The 18,113-nt window shown below is 46.7% G+C and overlaps 1 protein-coding gene across 1 annotated transcript; it reads left to right on the top strand.

Annotated features, from left to right (window-relative positions):
• The first annotated feature begins 221 nt into the window (after positions 1–221).
• Positions 222–11,485, top strand: LOC311106857 (DBH-like monooxygenase protein 2 homolog). Its single transcript, XM_084149237.1, has 12 exons — positions 222–686; positions 1,290–1,436; positions 2,708–2,860; positions 3,382–3,465; positions 3,597–3,752; positions 3,853–3,955; positions 4,180–4,352; positions 4,527–4,618; positions 10,048–10,144; positions 10,247–10,437; positions 10,639–10,747; positions 10,843–11,485. The coding sequence occupies exons 1-12, from the start codon at positions 426–428 to the stop codon at positions 11,056–11,058; spliced, it is 1,782 nt and encodes a 593-aa protein (XP_084005363.1). The 5' UTR covers positions 222–425; the 3' UTR covers positions 11,059–11,485.
• The last annotated feature ends 6,628 nt before the right edge of the window (positions 11,486–18,113 follow it).

Genomic DNA, 18,113 nt, shown 5'->3' on the forward strand with positions numbered 1-18,113 from the left:
AGTAACTGAATGCCTCAATGCCTGTCTGCCTGCTCTATATAGCAAGCCACGGCCACGTGACTCACTGTCTGTTGGAGTGAACCATTTTTCACTCCTACATGACTCCAGACCCAGGACTTCCAGTAATCCACTGACAGTGTCATTTGTCCATCAGTGGGTGGGAGGGAGCTGTAGGAACAGGTTTATATGGGGAAGGAGGGAGGAGGTAGGAGGAGGGTGGCAGAAGGAGAGAGTTAGAGCTAGGGAGTGTATGTGTGAGTGTGTAATGACCCTGTAGGACTATGTTGTTTGAGTGAGTGAGTGAGTGCGTGTGTATCAGAATCTTAGTGGTGCTCCATAGCTAGGTAGCTGTTTGTTTGGGAGTGTGTGTCTCTCAGCAGGTAGAGTTATCAGTCTCAGGGTCTATTTGTGGGTGACAAGACAGTATGATCCCTCTACTCCTCTCCCTGCTCCTGGCTTGGCCTCCAGGGACCGGGGCACAGCAGGACCCACTCATGCCCTTCATGGAGCACCTTGATACAGACGTCATCCTGAAGTGGGGGTTCAGTGAGGTCCAGGGCACCATCATGTTCCAGTTGACCGTAAAGACCACTGGCTGGCTGGGATTCGGGTTCAGCCCAAATGGAGGCATGGCTGCATCGGATATCGTTATTGGAGGGGTCGGACCTAATGGCACCTATTTCATGGTATCTAAACGATTAACCTGTTATTATTAACTCATTTATAATCATTACTATTAGACACAAGAGAATCAGTGGTAATGTATTCTAGTAGTTGTTGTTCTTTTACTTGCAGGAGTAGCACTAGTTATATTGTAGGTATAGGTCTTAGAAGTAGGCTACTGTAACAGTAAAGTGGTTATAGTAGTAGCAGTAATCATCATCATCTAGTCCAGTGTTTCCCATCTCCAGTCCTCCAGTACCCCCAACAGAACACATTTTTGTTGTAGCCCTGGACATCTCACCTGATTCTACTCATTAAGGGCTTGATGATTAGTTGACAAGTTGAATTAGGTGTGCTTGTCCGGGGCTACAACAAAAATGTGTGCTGTTGGGGATACTGGAGTTGGGAAACACTGATCTAGTCATCTGGAGTTGCAGGTGTCTTGATTTTCAACACCTGCAAACCTTTGGAAGATGAAATTACTCTTTAAAGTTACATGTGAATGTGTTGCTCCTGCTTAAGTTTCAGAGAAACTCCACAACATTTTAGTTTAATAACACAGAACTCTATTAAGCTTTATATGGACTCCAGGTAACATCAGTATTTCTGTGTTGTCTCTCTTTTAGGATTATCATGCCACAGGGAACTCATTTCCCCTGGTGGATAAGAAACAGAGCTACACCCTCCTGTCCCTGATCGAGGAAGACGGTCAAACCACCATGACCTTCTGGAGGTCCATCTATTCTTGTGATGAGGAAGACTTCCACATCACCGTGAGTCAATTGTTTCACACAGAGACACAAACTGTTAACAAGTAATCTGTACTAAAAGTCTTGAAAGGATTGAAGAGGAAAATCATGTTCCGTTATCATGATGGACTATTTCTATTCATAAAAGGTCAGTTTACAAATATCTAAGCAACCTGGTTTTGAGAGTTGTTCCCTTTTTACCTAAATAAATGAATTCTGTAGAACAAACATAGAGTTAGTTAGTGATGGTTGGCAAAAATATCCTTCCCCATCTGTTGCCATGGTAATAATGGTATGGCCTTTAGGCGCTCACACCCCTGGGAAATAGGATCTGCTCCTATGGCCGTTCCCATGGTTCAGTGCCTAGTTTAAGGTGTGTTATGTTCCATTGTTTGGACCATAATCTTTTTCCTGGGCTCTGCCCCAGGTTTTTACACTATATTGTGGTCTGGCTTTTCATTGTTGTGCTTCTCTTCTCATACTCTCACTACAGGCCTCAATGCAAAGCTCCAGTTTCCTCCTAATCCCCTGATTCATTTGTCTTCTGTTCAGTGTGTTCACTCTAATGTACCTGCTCTTTGAAAGCACTATGGAGACCATCTCTAGTTTACATCCACCTACTGATTATTTTATTTAGATCAATTCAACACAAATAATCAGGGGATTGGAACAATGGCCTAAACACAGGGAGGCAGGCAAACATTTTCAAAAGTGAGCAGTTGTAACCCTAGATGGTTCACAAAAACATTACATTTACATTTACATTTTAGTCATTTAGCAGACGCTCTTATCCAGAGCGACTTACAGTTAGTGAATACATTTTTTTTTTTTTATACTGCCCCCCCCCCCCCCCCCGTGGGAATCAAACCCACAACCCTAGCGTTGCAAACGCCATGCTCTATCAACTGAGCTACATCCCTGCCGGCCATTCCCTCCCCTACCCTGGACGACGCTGGGCCAATTGTGCGCCGCCCATGAGTCTCCCGGTCGCGGCCGGCTGCGACAGAGCCTGGATTCGAACCAGGATCTCTAGTGGCACAGTTAGCACTGCGATGCAGTGCCTTAGACCACTGCGCCACTCAGGAGTCTAAAACAGCATTAATAAAGACAATGGTGTCATAACAAGTGTCAAAACACCAATGTCACCACATTCTGCAGGCCCTACTGAGTGTTTACTGCCTACTAGGCTTTTCCTTCACACGTAGTCCTCACCCTGTGATTTTTGTTTTTCTGTGCTCTTGTATGTTTTATGTAAATTGATGTTGTTTTGTTCTATCCCCCTCTTCTTCTCATAGGAGATTCCAGTGAAGCTGATCTATGCCTATGGGACGTCTGATGACATAAGGTACCATGCCAATAGAAGGGGGACCAAGGAGGTCAACCTGCTCAAGTTCATGCCCAAATCCAGCCCCCCAGACAGCAACTATCTGGACTTCGTTGTGGAGAATGTAAGAGTGACCTCACATACATGTCCTGTAGGGGGATCATGCATTTCCTCTAGATCAGGCACAGCAGGACTTTTAGTTTGAAGTAAAATCTTTTACTTTACTCCTGGGGTGGAACAGGTCAAAGATGATTGAATTAAATTAATTTGAATTAATATTGTGATATTGAATATACAGGAGGTAGTATCTTTAGTCTACAACATGTGACTGTGGAACAGAAGGGATTGGCAACACTTATAGTATTAAAGTGATGCTCCAGAACATTTGTATAATTTCGGCCAGTAGTTTTGAAAGTGGCGCTCACGAGCCAAGACGGGTCCCTGTTTTTTGTGTACTACGTCATCCATTTTGTATGCTATGTTACGTCCTGCAAATTACTATGATTAATTATTATTATTATCGTTTTTTATTTTTTGCAATTCGTATGATATGTTATGAATCCAATTCATACAAAATTTTACAAATCTGTTGTGCTTAAGATCACGGACTGCATCTTTAACACAGTAGTTCCTCTTCCATTGCAGGTTACTGTCCCTGCTGAACATACATATTACCACTGCAAGATCATGAAGGTGCCAAAGCTCAACGGGAAAAATCATATCTATCGGGTAAATGACCCCTCTCTCATTTCATGGTCTAATCATTTTACAATTACATCATAAGTTTGTCATTAGAGTAATCTCTTCCCTCTCCCTGCTTCTTCTCTCTATGCCTCCTTCTCTCTCCCTGTCGGTTTCAGATTGAGCCGGTGATTGAGCACCTGGACCTGGTCCACCACATGCTTCTCTATGGCTGCCCCTCCTCTGTGAACCATACCTACGAGCAGAAATGCTACATGGGAGTATCAGGGGAGGACTGCATCAGAGTGGTGTCTGCCTGGGGGGTGGGAGGAGGGGTGAGAGACTGCCCCCTTCTGGAAACATTAATATATACACATGCATGCATGAACACACTTTAGTCTGATCTCTGTCTCTACATTGTCTTCTATATTCCAGGCTTTCGAGCTTCCAGAAAAAGCTGGCATCCCTATTGGAGGACAGAATAATGATGAGTTCTACAGGCTGGAAATTCACTACAACAACCCGGCCCAGGAAGCAGGTAACATTTCACGAGCTACTAGCTAGTAATTCAAATTTTCCAAACCACTAATATAGGATTAACAGGTTTACGCTGCTCCAATCTTGATGATTAGGTGAATCTTGTGCTAGTCCTTGAATAGAACAAAGCCTACACACCCTGAAGTTCTCCAGGACTTGGATTGAACTAAGCGATCATCTAAAGCCCTCATCATCACGTCTTCTACTCTGTGTCTCCCCCTGCAGGCCGGAGGGATAGCTCAGGCCTGAGGCTGTACTACACTGCCCAGCTCAGGCAGCATGACGTGGGTATCATGACTACAGGCCTACTTGTGGCCTCTGGCTGGGGCTACGCTATCCCTCCCAATGCCACAGCATTCCACAGCTACGGCCTCTGCAACACATCACACTTCTCAGACGTACGTTCAGTGCCCTTTGACACTGTATAAATTGAAGAAGGGTGGGTTAATGTTGGTGACATTGTAGAGCAGATTGTCGTCTAAAAAAAGGAAAGAGCAAGCTTACTCTTTCCTTTCTGGTAAACTATGCATAGCTATTTGTTCAAAATGACCCTGCTTTCTGTCTTTCTCCAGATCCTGCCTGACCCTGTCCCTGACCTCTCTGTTTTCTCCGTGGTGCTGCACACTCATCTGGCTGGGAGGAAGGTGCGAGCTGGCCACATCAGGTGAGAGAGAGAGGCATGGTCCCCCCCACATTCTGAAATCGCATTTTTGTCCCCCCCCAGTTTTATCATTGGAATGTGATACAAAACAGTGTGTGCTTTGGGACCATGCGGCGCCTCCGAGCGGTTGGGTAGGCTGTTTGGAGTGTTTATCTGACTGGATAAAAAATGTATATATACAGTACCAGTCAAAAGTTTGGACACACCTACTCATTCCAGGGTTTTTCTTTATTTTTACTTTTTTCTACATTGTAGAATAATAGTGAAGACATCAAAACTATGAAATAACACATATGGAATCATGTGGTAACCAAAAAATTGTTAAACAAATCAAAATATATGTTGTATTTGAGATTCTTCAAAGTAGCCATCCTTTGCCTTGATGACAGCTTTGCACACTCTTGGCATTCTCTCAACCAGTTTCATGAGGTAGTCACCTGGAATGCATTTCAATTAACAGGTGTGCCTTGTTAAAAGTTAATTTGTGGAATTTCTTTCCTTCTTAATACGTTTGAGCCAATCAGTTGTGTTGTGACAAGGTAGGGGTGGTATACAGAAGATAGGGCTATTTGGTAAAACACCAAGTCCATATTATGGCAAGAACAGCTCAAATAAGCAAAGAGAAATGACAGTCATTACTTTAAGACATGAAGGTCAGTCAATATGGAAAATGTCAAGAACTTTGAACGTTTCTTCAAGTGCAGTCGCAAAAACCATCAAGCGCTATGATGAAACTGGCTCTCATGAGGACCGCCACAGGAAAGGAAGAACCAGAGTTACCTCTGCTACAGAGGATAAGTTCATTAGAGTTACCAGCCTCAGGAATTGCAGCCCAAATAAATGCTTCACAGAGTTCAAGTAACAGACACATCTCAACATCAACTGTTCAGAGGAGACTGTGTGAATCAGACCTTCATGGTCGAATTGCTGCAAAGAAACCACTACTAAAGGACACTAATAAGAAGAAGAGACTTGCTTGGGTCATGAAACACGAGCAATGGACATTAGACCGGTGGAAATCTGTCCTTTGGTCTGATGAATTCAAATTTGAGATTTTTGGTTCCAACCGCAGTGTCTTTGTGAGATGCAGAGTAAGTGAACGGATGATCTCTGCATGTGTGGTTCCCACTGTGAAGCATGGAGGAGGAGGTGTGATGGTGTGGGGGTGCTTTGCTGGTGACACTGTCAGTGATTTATTTAGAATTCAAGGCACACTTAACCAGTATGGCTACCACAGCATTCTGCAGCGATACGCCATCCCATCTGTTTTGGGCTTAGTGGGACTATCATTAGTTTTTCAACAGGACAATGACCCAACACAACTCCAGGCTGTGTAAGGGCTATTTGACCAAGAAGGAGAGTGATGGAGTGCTGCATCAGATGACCTGGCCTACACAATCACCTGACCTCAATTGAGATGGTTTGGGATAAGTCGGACAGCAGAGTGAAGGAAAAGCAGCCAACAAGTGCTCAGCATATGTGGGAACTCCTTCAAGACTGTTGGAAAAGCATTACAGGTGAAGCTGGTTGAGAAAATGCCAAGAGTGTGCAAAGCTGTCATCAAGGCAAAGGGTGGCTACTTTGAAGAATCTCAAATATAAAATATATTTTGATTTGTTTAACACTTTTTTGGTTACTACATGATCAAAAGTTTGGGGTCACTTAGAAATGTCCTTCTTTTCGAAATAAGCAATTTTTTTGTCCATTAGAAGAACATCAAATTGATCAGAAATGCAGTGTAGACATTGTTAATGTTGTAAATGGCTATTGTAGCTGGAAACGGCTGATTTTTAATGGAATATCTACATAGGCGTACAGAGGCCCATTATCAGCAACCATCAGTCATGTGTTCCAATGGCACGTTGTGTTTGCTAATCCAAGTTTATCATTTTAAAAGGCTAATTGATCATTAGAAAACCCTTTAGTAAGTATGTTAGCACAGCTGAAAACTGTTGTGCTGATTAAAGAAGCAATGAAGTTGAGTATCTGGAGCATCAGCAATAAAACTGTCCTTCTTGAGACTAGTTGAGTATCTGCAGCATCAGCAATTGTGGGTTCGATTACAGAATCAAAATGGCCAGAAACAAATAACTTTCTTCTGAAACTCGTCAGTCTATTCTTTATCTGAGAAATGAAGGCTATTCCATGCGAGAAATTGCCAAGAAACTGAAGATCTCGTACTACTCCCTTCACAGAACAGCGCAAACTGGCTTTAACCAGAACAAAAAGAGGAGTGGGAGGCCCTGGTGCACAACTGAGCAAGAGGACAAATACATTAGAGTGTCTACTTTGAGAAACAGACGCCTCACAGGTCCTCAACTGGCAGCTTCATTAAATAGTACCTTCAAAACACCAGTCTCAACATCAACAGTGAAGAGGCGACTCCGGGATGCTGACCTTCTAGGCAGAGTTGCAAAGAAAAAGCCATATCTCAGACTGGCCAATAAAAATAAAATATTAAGATGGGCAAAAGAACACAGACACTGGACAAAGGAAGATTGGAAAAAAGTGTTATGGACAGACAAATCGAAGTTTGAGGTGTTCGGATCACAAAGAAGAACATTTGTGAGACGCAGACCAAATGAAAAGATGCTGGAGGAGTGCTTGATGCCATCTGTCAAGCATGGTGGAGGCAATGTGATGGTCTGGGGGTGCTTTGGTGGTGGTAAAGTGGGAGATTTGTACAGGGTAAAAGGGATCTTGAAGAAGGACGGCGCTTGATTGGAGACAATTTCCTCCTACAACAGGACAATGACCCAAAGCACAGCTCCAAACTAGGCAATAACTATTTAGGGAAGAAGCAGTCAGCTGGTATTCTGTCTATAATGGAGTGGCCAGCACAGTCACCGGATCTCAACCCTATTGAGCTGTTGTGGGAGCAGCTTGACCGTATGGTAGGTAAGAAGTGCCCATCAAGCCAATCCAACTTGTGGGAGGTGCTTCAGGAAGCATGGGGTGAAATCTCTTCAGATTACCTCAACAAATTGACAACTAGAATGCCAAAGGTCTGCAAGGCTGTAATTGCTGCAAATGGAGGATTCTTTGACGAAAGCAAAGTTTGAAGGACACAATTATTATTTAAATTAAAAATCATAATTTCTAACCTTGTCAATGACTGCATTTCCTATGCATTTTGCTATATTTCCTATTCAAACTCATTTCATGTATGTTTTAATGGAAAACAAGGACATTTCTAAGTGACCCCAAACTTTTGAACGGTAGTGTATATGTCCTTCCCACTTCTAAAACCAAAGTTGCACCCCTGGAGAGAGGACACCCAAAAATATGATCATGACAGGGGATATTGTCACTCAATGTCACGAACGTTGACTGATGACTCGTGGAACCAAGGCACAGCGTGATAAGCGTACATTTTATTTAGTACACAACACACGAACAAAACAACAAAACGAACGAGACGTGAAGTCATGAGGTTACAACAACACAAACCTTTACGGAACAAGATCCCACAAACTAACTGGTGCCAACAGGCTGCCTAAGTATGGTCCCCAATCAGAGACAACGAGCTACAGCTGCCTCTGATTGGGAACCACCCTGGCCCACATAGATCTAAACGATCTAGAACAAAAAACATAGAAAACTAAACATAGAAAAATCCACACCCTGGCTCAACATTTAAGAGTCCCCAGAGCCAGGGCGTGACAGTACCCCCCCCCAAAGGCGCGGACTGCGACCGCGCCACACAAACACAAGAGGGTAGGCACCGGTGGAACAGGCACGGGCCGTGCCGGACTGGACACACGCACCACTAGCTTGGCGCGGGGAGCAGGAACGGGCCGGACCGGGCTGACGACGCGCACCACTGGCTTGGTGCGGGGAGCAGGAACGGGCCGGATCGGGCTGACGACGCGCACCACAGGCTTGGTGCGGGGAGCAGGAACAGGCCGGACCGGGCTGGCGACGCGCACCACTGGCTTGGTGCGGGGAGCAGGAAAGGGCCGGACCGGGCTGACGACGCGCACCACAGGCTTGGTGCGGGGAACAGGCCGGACTGGGCTGGCGACGCACCACTGGCTTGGTGCGGGGAGCAGGAACAGGCCGGACCGGGCTGGCGACGCGCACCACTGCCTTGGTGCGAGGGACAGGAACAGGCCGGACCGGGCTGGCGACGCGCACCACTGGCTTGGTGCGAGGAACAGGAACAGGCCGGACCGGGCTGGCGACGCGCACCACTGGCTTGGTGCGGGGAGATGGAACAGGCCGGGCTGGACTGGGAACACGCACCACTGGCTTGGTGCGGGGAGCCGGAACGGGCCGGGCCGGACTGTGGCGGCGGACTGGAGGTCTGGAGCGGAGAGCTGACACAACCCGTCCTGGCTGAATGCCTATTTCCACACAATATGTGTGAGGCATCAGCACAGGACGTACAGGGCTGTGCACTCGTACTGGCGCTACAGCACGTGGCACTGGCGCAGGATATACGGGACCGAGGAGGCGTACTGGAGGCCACGAGCGTTGAGCCGGCACACCCCGTCCTGGCTGCATGCCCATCTTAGCACGACACGTGCGTGGTGCTAGCACCGGACGTACAGGACTGTGCCGGAACACTCGCGGCACAGTACGTGGCTCCGCATAACACGGAGCCTGCCCAGTCTCACGCTTCCTAGCCTGAGTACAGGGAGTTGGCTCTGCTCTAACTCTAGGCTCCGCCAACCACCCTTTTAGCCCCCCCGAAAAAAAATCTTGGGGCTGTCTCTCGGGCTTCCTCCTCGGCCGGTACCCTCTGCGAAGCCGCTGCTCCTCTCTGTAGCGCGCCTCCACAGTCTCCTCCCAAGGACGGCGATCCATTCCGGCCTGAATCTCTTCCCAAGTCCAGGATCCCTTCCCGTCCAGGATCTCCTCCCAAGTCCAGGCTGTCTGTTCCTGGACACGCTGCTTGGTCCTTTTTGGGTGGGATCTTCTGTCACGAACGTTGACTGATGACTCGTGGAACCAAGGCGCAGCGTGATAAGCGTACATTTTATTTAGTACACAACACACGAACAAAACAACAAAACGAACGATACGTGAAGTCCTGAGGTTACAACAACACAAACCTTTACGGAACAAGATCCCACAAACTAACTGGTGCCAACAGGCTGCCTAAGTATGGTCCCCAATCAGAGACAACGAGCTACAGCTGCCTCTGATTGGGAACCACCCTGGCCAACATAGATCTAAACGATCTAGAACAAAAAACATAGAAAACATAGAAAAATCCACACCCTGGCTCAACATTTAAGAGTCCCCAGAGCCAGGGCGTGACACTCAATCCATATGCCAGCCTTTGATATGACCAATACATGTCTGTATTTTGACCACCTGTTGGCGTAAAGTGTCATTGTCAGGATAATTAGCGATAAGCTTTGATGATCGTTCTGGATGGTTCTTCACTCTCAACACCGATGTGCTCTTGATTCTACCCTCCGCAGGAATGGAGAGCAGATTGACTTCTTGGGCTTGGATGAGAACTTCAACTTTGAGATGCAGCAGGCCACCAATCTGGGAAATATTAAGACCATCAAACCAGTAAGCAACCATATACTTCCTGTATTTCAAATGGTTGTCATGGATGAGTGGTATTGTTAGTCTTTAGATCTTTCTTAAGGCAGTATCTCTTCCCCACTGCAGGGCGATGAGATTGTTGTGGAGTGCACCTATAACACAACCAATCGCAAAGGAATCACACAGTTAGGGCTGGCCACCACTGATGAGATGTGTCTAGCCTTTGTCTTCTACTACCCAGCCATCCCTGTCACCAGCTGCTGCAGCCACCCTAACATGCGTGCATACATGGCCATGATGGGGAAGACAGTCGACCAGTAAGAGCCTTCACATTGTCACAGTTTTCACCCACAAATGTCAATTTCTAGACTGGTACTGTGTCTGTTTGTTTTAGTGGATAGTTATGTGCATGCATGACGGTAAGTCGCTTTGGATAAGCATCTGTTAAATGGCATATATTATATTAAGTCCACCGGCTGTTACATGTAAACCAGAATGACTATGTGTGTGCCCCACAGAGACATTGAGGAGATGTTGAAGACTGCAGCTTGGGACCAGGCGTCTACTGCCGTGCACGAGGTCACAATGAAGAGGGTCCCTCAGATTGGGTTCATCATAGATGTCAATGTAAGCATCCACTCAATGAAAATGTTAATGCTCATGCTGTAATTTCAAAACATACTCTCCATCCATGTCGTGTTTGTTCCTTGCTCCTTCTACAGAGCAACTACACCATGTATGAGGGAAACATCCGCAACATGACGGCTACCCTTTCAGTGAGTTGCAGGAGTGATCCATCCTTACAGGGCCTCAACACCACACAGGCTGGGCCCCTGGAGCCATTTAACTACAACACGTCCCCCAGAGGAAGCAGTTCCTGGGTCGTGACCTCCGCTGCTGGAAGTGTCTTGCTGATGCTCTGGATGACAGTGCTATAAGAATCTGTCCAGGCCAAGATGAGAAAAAACATCAGCACTTCAACATAGTCATTCAATTTTGCCCTGCTCTGGGTAGGTCCCAGAATTTTTTTTGTCCATTCTATACATTATATTTCTATTGCTCCCATTCGTGCTCTAATAATTACAATGAATTAATCAAAATAGCCCAATGGCTATGTCTATTTAGCATTGATTGCTCTTTGATTGCACTAATCAAGTATACATAGGCAATTGCACATTAGATCAACCAAACTTTGATTTTGATGATAGGTCTTTGTTTATTCATGGAAATAATTATTAGCCTGGAGCTTCCATGATATTTCTGTAAAAGTAGGTCTATTCAATTTTACAACATATTTAGTTAATTTTGTGATTAGACTGAAATTGTGATGAGTGTGATTAGATTAAAATGTGTTTCATCACCTTGACTGTGTTTATGTCTGTCTTCTACATTTACATTTAAATGTACATCATTTAGCAGATGCTCTTATCCAGAGGGACTTACAAATTGGTGCATTCAACTTATGATAGCAAGTGGGATAACCACTTTTTTTCTTCTTTTTTTTATTTTTATGGGGGGGTGGGGGGGGGGGGGGTAGAAGGATTGCTTTATACTATTCCAGGTATTCCTTAAAGAGGTAGGGTTTCAAGTGTCTCCGGAAGGTGGTCAGTGACTCCGCTGTCCTGGCGTCGTGGGGGAGCTTGTTCCACCATTGGGGTGCCAGAGCAGCAAATAGCTTTGACTGGGCTGAGCGGGAACTGTGCTTCTGTATAGGTAGGGGAGCTAGCAGGCCAGAGGTGGATGAACGTAGTGCCCTCATTTGGGTTTCTATGGTGTTTTTATCTCATTGGTCTGTAAATCAAAATCATACTGCTTTGCTCTCTCAAAAAAGTTAAAACATATTGCTCATTTTTCTTTAAAGTTTATGGTTCCTTTCGGTGCTTAATTTGTCAATTGGGAGGTCCCGGAACACATAGTGTGTGGGGGGGGGGGGGGGGGGGGGGGGGGGGGGGGGGGGGGGGGCTCTGAGGTACCAGAACACATTGAGAAAAAAAGTGTCAAACTCAACGTAGCAGCCAAGTAGCCTACTATCTATGGTGGTGAAACGGATCAGCACGGTGTAATTAATTCAAAGCATTTTAGACGTCACTGCAGTATGCCCAGATACTTGAGTATAGCTGCGGGGCTTACACAAGTCCGAATTTCTTATAGCCTAATTTTCTAGACTTCAATGTACTGTAAGGACAGACGCTTGGAGACGAGAAGCAAGTACAGGGAGTGAACATTTAATGAAAAAACAGACAGGAACAAAACACTGACAGCGTCTGGACAACGGAAATGAAACAACATTAATGCAGACACGGGGATCAAACTGAGGAACAGACAGATATAGGGGAGGTAATTAAGCAGTGATGAAGTCCAGGTGAGTCCAATGAACGCTGATGCGCGTAATTAAGGTCACAGGTGTGCGTAATGATGGGCAGCCTGGCGCCCTTGAGCGCCAGGGAGGGGGAGCAGGAGCAGGCGTGACAGTACCCCCCCCAGGGAATGAGATGGCTAACGCGAATGAAATGATGAAGGCCAACAAGTCGGGTTCGGGTTAGCAACCATGCCCCCGGTCATGCGGTTACACCATATCAACAAAATATACTCTTGTTTGTTGTATTGTATGTCTCGGCTTGGTGCATGCTCAGGCTGCCCTTGCTTGAACCAGTTCGCATGCACATTGTCACCGGCTGCTTGGTGTTTCCAACAGTGACTTTCCTCTCCCGGAGGCCTGTACCTCGGCTGAGTCTGAGTTATGGGATGGATTTGGGTCTTTGGTCAGATCAAATGTCTCGTTTAGCCTGGGTTGTTGCATGCGGAAGCTGCCCTCGCTCAACCCGGGTCCTGTGCGCATTGTCGCCGGTTGTGGGAGGCTACTCTTGAAGGGAGAGGTTGGCCAGGTTCGGTGGGGACTCCCTGCCTTGGTCAAGCGTCACTTTCCTCTCTTCCCAGACTTGGTAAAAGAAGGGTCCGGCTCGCCTCTGTGATCTGGTTCTATGAGACTGTAGAGACAAGAATAGATAAACGCTGCAAAGCGTTGTTAACGCCAAGGCATGCTAGCTACTGCTACTAGCTATTACTGCCTCCCCACGGTAGAATTGAAGAGCAGCTCTGTCTTATCGAGGTTGAGCTTGAGGTGGTGGGCTGACATCCAAGCTGAGATGTCTGTCAGGCATGCAGAGATGCGTCACCACCTGGGTATCAGAAAGGGAGGAGGAGAAAAGTAGTTTTGTGTCATATGCATAGCAATGATAGGAGAGACCATGTGAGGATATGATGGAGCCGAGTGACTTGGTGTAAAGAGAAAAGAGGAGAGGGCCTAGAATCGAGCCCTGTAGTACGAACACATGGTGCTGACAAAGGACGACACAGGACGACCTGCCAGGTAGGATGCAATCCAGGAGTGTGCAGAGCCTGAGATGCCCAGCCCTGAGAGGGTGGAGAGGAGGATATGATGGATAACAGTGGCAAGGAAGTGGATAGATCTAGGAGGATGAGAACAGAGGAGAGAGAGTCAGCTTTGGCAGAGCGGAGAGTGTCTGTGACACAGAGGAGAGTGGTGTCAGTTGAGTGAGCCTCCTTGAAGCCTGACTGGTTAGGGTCAAGAAGATCATTATGAGAGGGATAACGAAAGAGTTTGTCATAGACAGCACGCTCAAGTGTTTTGGAAAGAAAATAACGAAGGGATAATGGTCTATAGTTTTTAATGTCAGATGGGTCGAGTGTTGGTTTGTTGAAGAGGGAAGCTGCTCTGACCATTTTTAAGTCAGAGGGGACGCAGCCAGTGGTCAGGGATGAGTTGATGAGGGAAGTGAGAAGGACTCCAGAGATGGTCTGGAGAAGGCAGGAGGGGATGGGGTCAAGTGGGCAGGTTGTCGGGCGGCCGGACATCACTAGTTACAGGATTTCATCTGGATAGAGAGAGGGGAGAAAGAGGTCAAGGCAAATCAAATCAAATCAAATCAAATTGTATTGGTCACATGCGGCGAATACAACAGGTGCAGACATCACAGTGAAATGCTTACTTACAGCCCTTAACCAACAGTGCATTTATTTTTTACAAAAAAAGTAAAAATAAAACAACAACAAAAAAAGTGTTGAGAGAAAAAAGAGCAGAAGTAAAATAAAGTGACAGTAGGGAGGCTATATATACAGGGGGGTACCGTTGCAGAGTCAATGTGCGGGGGCACCGGCTAGTTGAGGTAGTTGAGGTAATATGTACATGTGGGTAGAGTTAAAGTGACTATGCATAAATAATTAACAGAGTAGCAGCAGCGTAAAAAGGATGGGGTGGGGGGGCAGTGCAAATAGTCCGGGTAGCCATGATTAGCTGTTCAGGAGTCTTATGGCTTGGGGGTAGAAGCTGTTGAGAAGTTTTTTGGACCTAGACTTGGCACTCCGGTACCGCTTGCCGTGCGGTAGCAGAGAGAACAGTCTATGACTAGGGTGGCTGGAGTCTTTGACAATTTTGAGGGCCTTCCTCTGACACCGCCTGGTATAGAGGTCCTGGATGGCAGGAAGCTTGGCCCCAGTGATGTACTGGGCCGTACGCACTACCCTCTGTAGTGCCTTGCGGTCGGAGGCCAAGCAGTTGCCATACCAGGCGGTGATGCAACCAGTCAGGATGCTCTCGATGGTGCAGCTGTAGAATTTTTTGAGGATCTGAGGACCCATGCCAAATCTTTTCAGTCTCCTGAGGGGGAATAGGCTTTGTCGTGCCCTCTTCACGACTGTCTTGGTGTGTTTGGACCATGATAGTTCGTTGGTGATGTGGACACCAAGGAACTTGAAGCTCTCAACCTGTTCCACTACAGCCCCGTCGATGAGAATGGGGGCGTGCTCAGTCCTCTTTTTTTTCCTGTAGTCCACAATCATCTCCTTTGTCTTGGTCACGTTGAGGGAGAGGTTGTTGTCCTGGCACCACACGGCCAGGTCTCTGACCTCCTCCCTATAGGCTGTCTCATCGTTGTCGGTGATCAGGCCTACCACTGTTGTGTCGTCGGCAAACTTAATGATGGTGTTGGAGTCGTGCCTGGCCATGCAGTCATGGGTGAACAGAGAGTACAGGAGGGGACTGAGCACGCACCCCTGAGGGGCCCCCGTGTTGAGGATCAGTGTGGCAGATGTGTTGTTACCTACCCTTACCACCTGGGGGCGGCCCGTCAGGAAGTCCAGGATCCAGTTGCAGAGGGAGGTGTTTAGTCCCAGGATCCTTAGCTTAGTGATGAGCTTAGAGGGCACTATGGTGTTGAATGCTGAGCTGTAGTCAATGAATAGCATTCTCACGTAGGTGTTCCTCTTGTCCAGGTGGGAAAGGGCAGTGTGGAGTGCAATAGAGATTGCATCATCTGTGGATCTGTTGGGGCGGTATGCAAATTGGAGTGGGTCTAGGGTTTCTGGGATAATGCTGTTGATGTGAGCCATGACCAGCCTTTCAAAGCACTTCATGGCTACAGACGTCAGTGCTACGGGTCGGTAGTCATTTAGGCAGGTTATCTTAGAGTACTTGGGCACGGGGACTATGGTGGTCTGCTTGAAACATGTTGGTATTACAGACTCAGTCAGGGACATATTGAAAATGTCAGTGAAGACACTTGCCAGTTGGTCAGCACATGCTCGGAGTACACGTTCTGGTAATCCGTCTGGCCCTGCGGCCTTGTGAATGTTGACCTGCTTAAAAGTCTTACTCACATCGGCTACGGAGAGCGTGATCACATAGTCATCCGGAACAGCTGGTGCTCTCATGCATGCTTCAGTGTTGCTTGCCTCGAAGCGAGCATAGAAGTGGTTTAGCTCGTCTGGTAGGCTTGTGTCACTGGGCAGCTCGCGGCTGTGCTTCCCTTTGTAGTCTGTGATAGTTTTCAAGCCCTGCCACATCCGACGAGCGTCAGAGCCAGTGTAGTACGATTCAATCTTAGTCCTGTATTGACTCTTTGCCTGTTTGATGGTTCGTCGGAGGTCATAGCGGGATTTCTTATAAGCGTCCGGGTTAGAGTCCCGTTCCTTGAAAGCGGCAGCTCTACCCTTTAGCTCAGTGCGGATGTTTCCTGTAATCCATGGCTTCTGGTTGGGGTATGTACGTACGGTCACTGTGGGGACGACATCATCGATGCACTTATTGATGAAGCCAGTGACTGATGTGGTGTACTCCTCAATGCTGTCTGAAGAATCCCGGAACATGTTCCAGTCTGTGCTAGCAAAACAGTCCTGTAGCTTAGCATCTGCGTCATCTGACCACTTTTTTATTAACCGAGTCACTGGTGCTTCCTGCTTTAGTTTTTGCTTATAAGCAGGAATCAGGAGGATAGAGTTATGGTCAGATTTGCCAAATGGAGGGCGAGGGAGAGCTTTGTATGCGTCTCTGTGTGTGGAGTAAAGGTGGTCTAGAGTTTTTTTTCCTCTGGTTGCACATTTAACATGCTGGTAGAAATTAGGTAGAACGGATTTAAGTTTCCCTGCATTAAAGTCCCCGGCCACTAGGAGCGCTGCATCTGGATGAGCGTTTTCCTGTTGATTTATGGCCTTGTACAACTCATTCAGTGCAATCTTAATGCCAGCATTGGTTTGTGGTGGTAAATAGACAGCTATGAAAAATATAGATGAAAACTCTCTTGGTAAATAGTGTGGTCTACAGCTTATCATAAGATACTCTACCTCAGGCGAGCAAAACCTCGAGACTTCCTTAGTATTTGATTTTGTGCACCAGCTGTTGTTTACAAATATACACAGACCGCCACCCCTTGTCTTACCGGAGTCAGCCGTTCTATCCTGCCGATGTAGCGTATAGCCCGCTAGCTGTATGAAATCCATGTCGTCGTTCAGCCACGACTCGGTGAAACATAGGATATTACAGTTTTTAATGTCCCGTTGGTAGGATAACCGTAATCTTAACTCGTCCAATTTGTTCTCCAATGATTGAACGTTGGCTAATAGGATTGATGGAAGAGGCAGTTTACTCGCTCGCCGTCGGATCCTTACAAGGCACCCCGATCTACGTCCACGATATCTCCGTCTCTTCCTCACGCGAATGACGGGGATTTGGGCCTTGTCGGGTGTCTGTATGATATCCTTCGCGGCCGCCTCATTGAAGAAAAAATCTTCGTCCAATACGAGGTGAGTAATCGCTGTTCTGATATCCAGAAGCTCTTTTTGGTTATAAGAGACGATGGCAGAAACATTATGTACAAAATAAATTACAAATAACGCCGAAAAACACACATAATAGTACAATTGGTTAGAGGGCTGTAAAACGGCAGCCATCTTCTCCGGCGCTGTTCTAGAAAAATAGGTTCCAACCCCTGCTCTAGGGTAGTTCTGTGTGAGTGAGGCCAGTGGACTCAGTAGGCTGAGAGATTGAGGAGGGAGGGGGAGGAGGTGGAGGATTAAGGAGGGAGGAAAAGGTGGAGAAGAGCAGGGGTTGGAACCTATTTTTCTTCTCCAATCGTTTAGTTCTGAACATAATTATACACTGCTCAAAAAAATAAAGGGAACACTCAAATAACACATCCTAGATCTGAATGAATGAAATAATATTATTAAATACTTTTTTCTTTACATAGTTGAATGTGCTGACAACAAAATCACACAAAAATTATCAATGGAAATCAAATGTATCAACCCATGGAGGTCTGGATTTGGAGTCCCCCTCAAAATTAAAGTGGAAAACCACACTACAGGCTGATCTAACTTTGATGTAATGTCCTTAAAACAAGTCAAAATGAGGCTCAGTAGTGTGTGTGGCCTCCACGTGCCTGTATGACCTCCCTACAACGCCTGGGCATGCTCCTGATGAGGTGGCGGATGGTCTCCTGAGGGATCTCCTCCCAGACCTGGACTAAAGCATCCGCCAACTCCTGGACAGTCTGTGGTGCAACGTGGCGTTGGTGGATGGAGCGAGACATGATGTCCCAGATGTGCTCAATTGGATTCAGGTCTGGGGAACGGGCGGGCCAGTCCATAGCATCAATGCCTTCCTCTTGCAGGAACTGTTGACACACTCCAGCCACAT

This window comes from Coregonus lavaretus, assembly GCF_964263955.1.
Source record: "Coregonus lavaretus genome assembly, chromosome: 31".
Lineage (NCBI taxonomy): Eukaryota > Metazoa > Chordata > Actinopteri > Salmoniformes > Salmonidae > Coregonus > Coregonus lavaretus.

What these genes read in the sequence shown, in the direction of transcription:
- LOC311106857 (XM_084149237.1), top strand. Translation starts at nt 426, where the DNA reads ATGATCCCTCTACTCCTCTCCCTGCTCCTGGCTTGGCCTCCAGGGACC. An exon ending in CTAATGGCACCTATTTCATG is followed by an intron (nt 687 to 1,289) that starts GTATCTAAACGA and finishes TCTCTCTTTTAG; the next exon opens with GATTATCATGCCACAGGGAA. An exon ending in ACACATCACACTTCTCAGAC is followed by an intron (nt 4,353 to 4,526) that starts GTACGTTCAGTG and finishes GTCTTTCTCCAG; the next exon opens with ATCCTGCCTGACCCTGTCCC.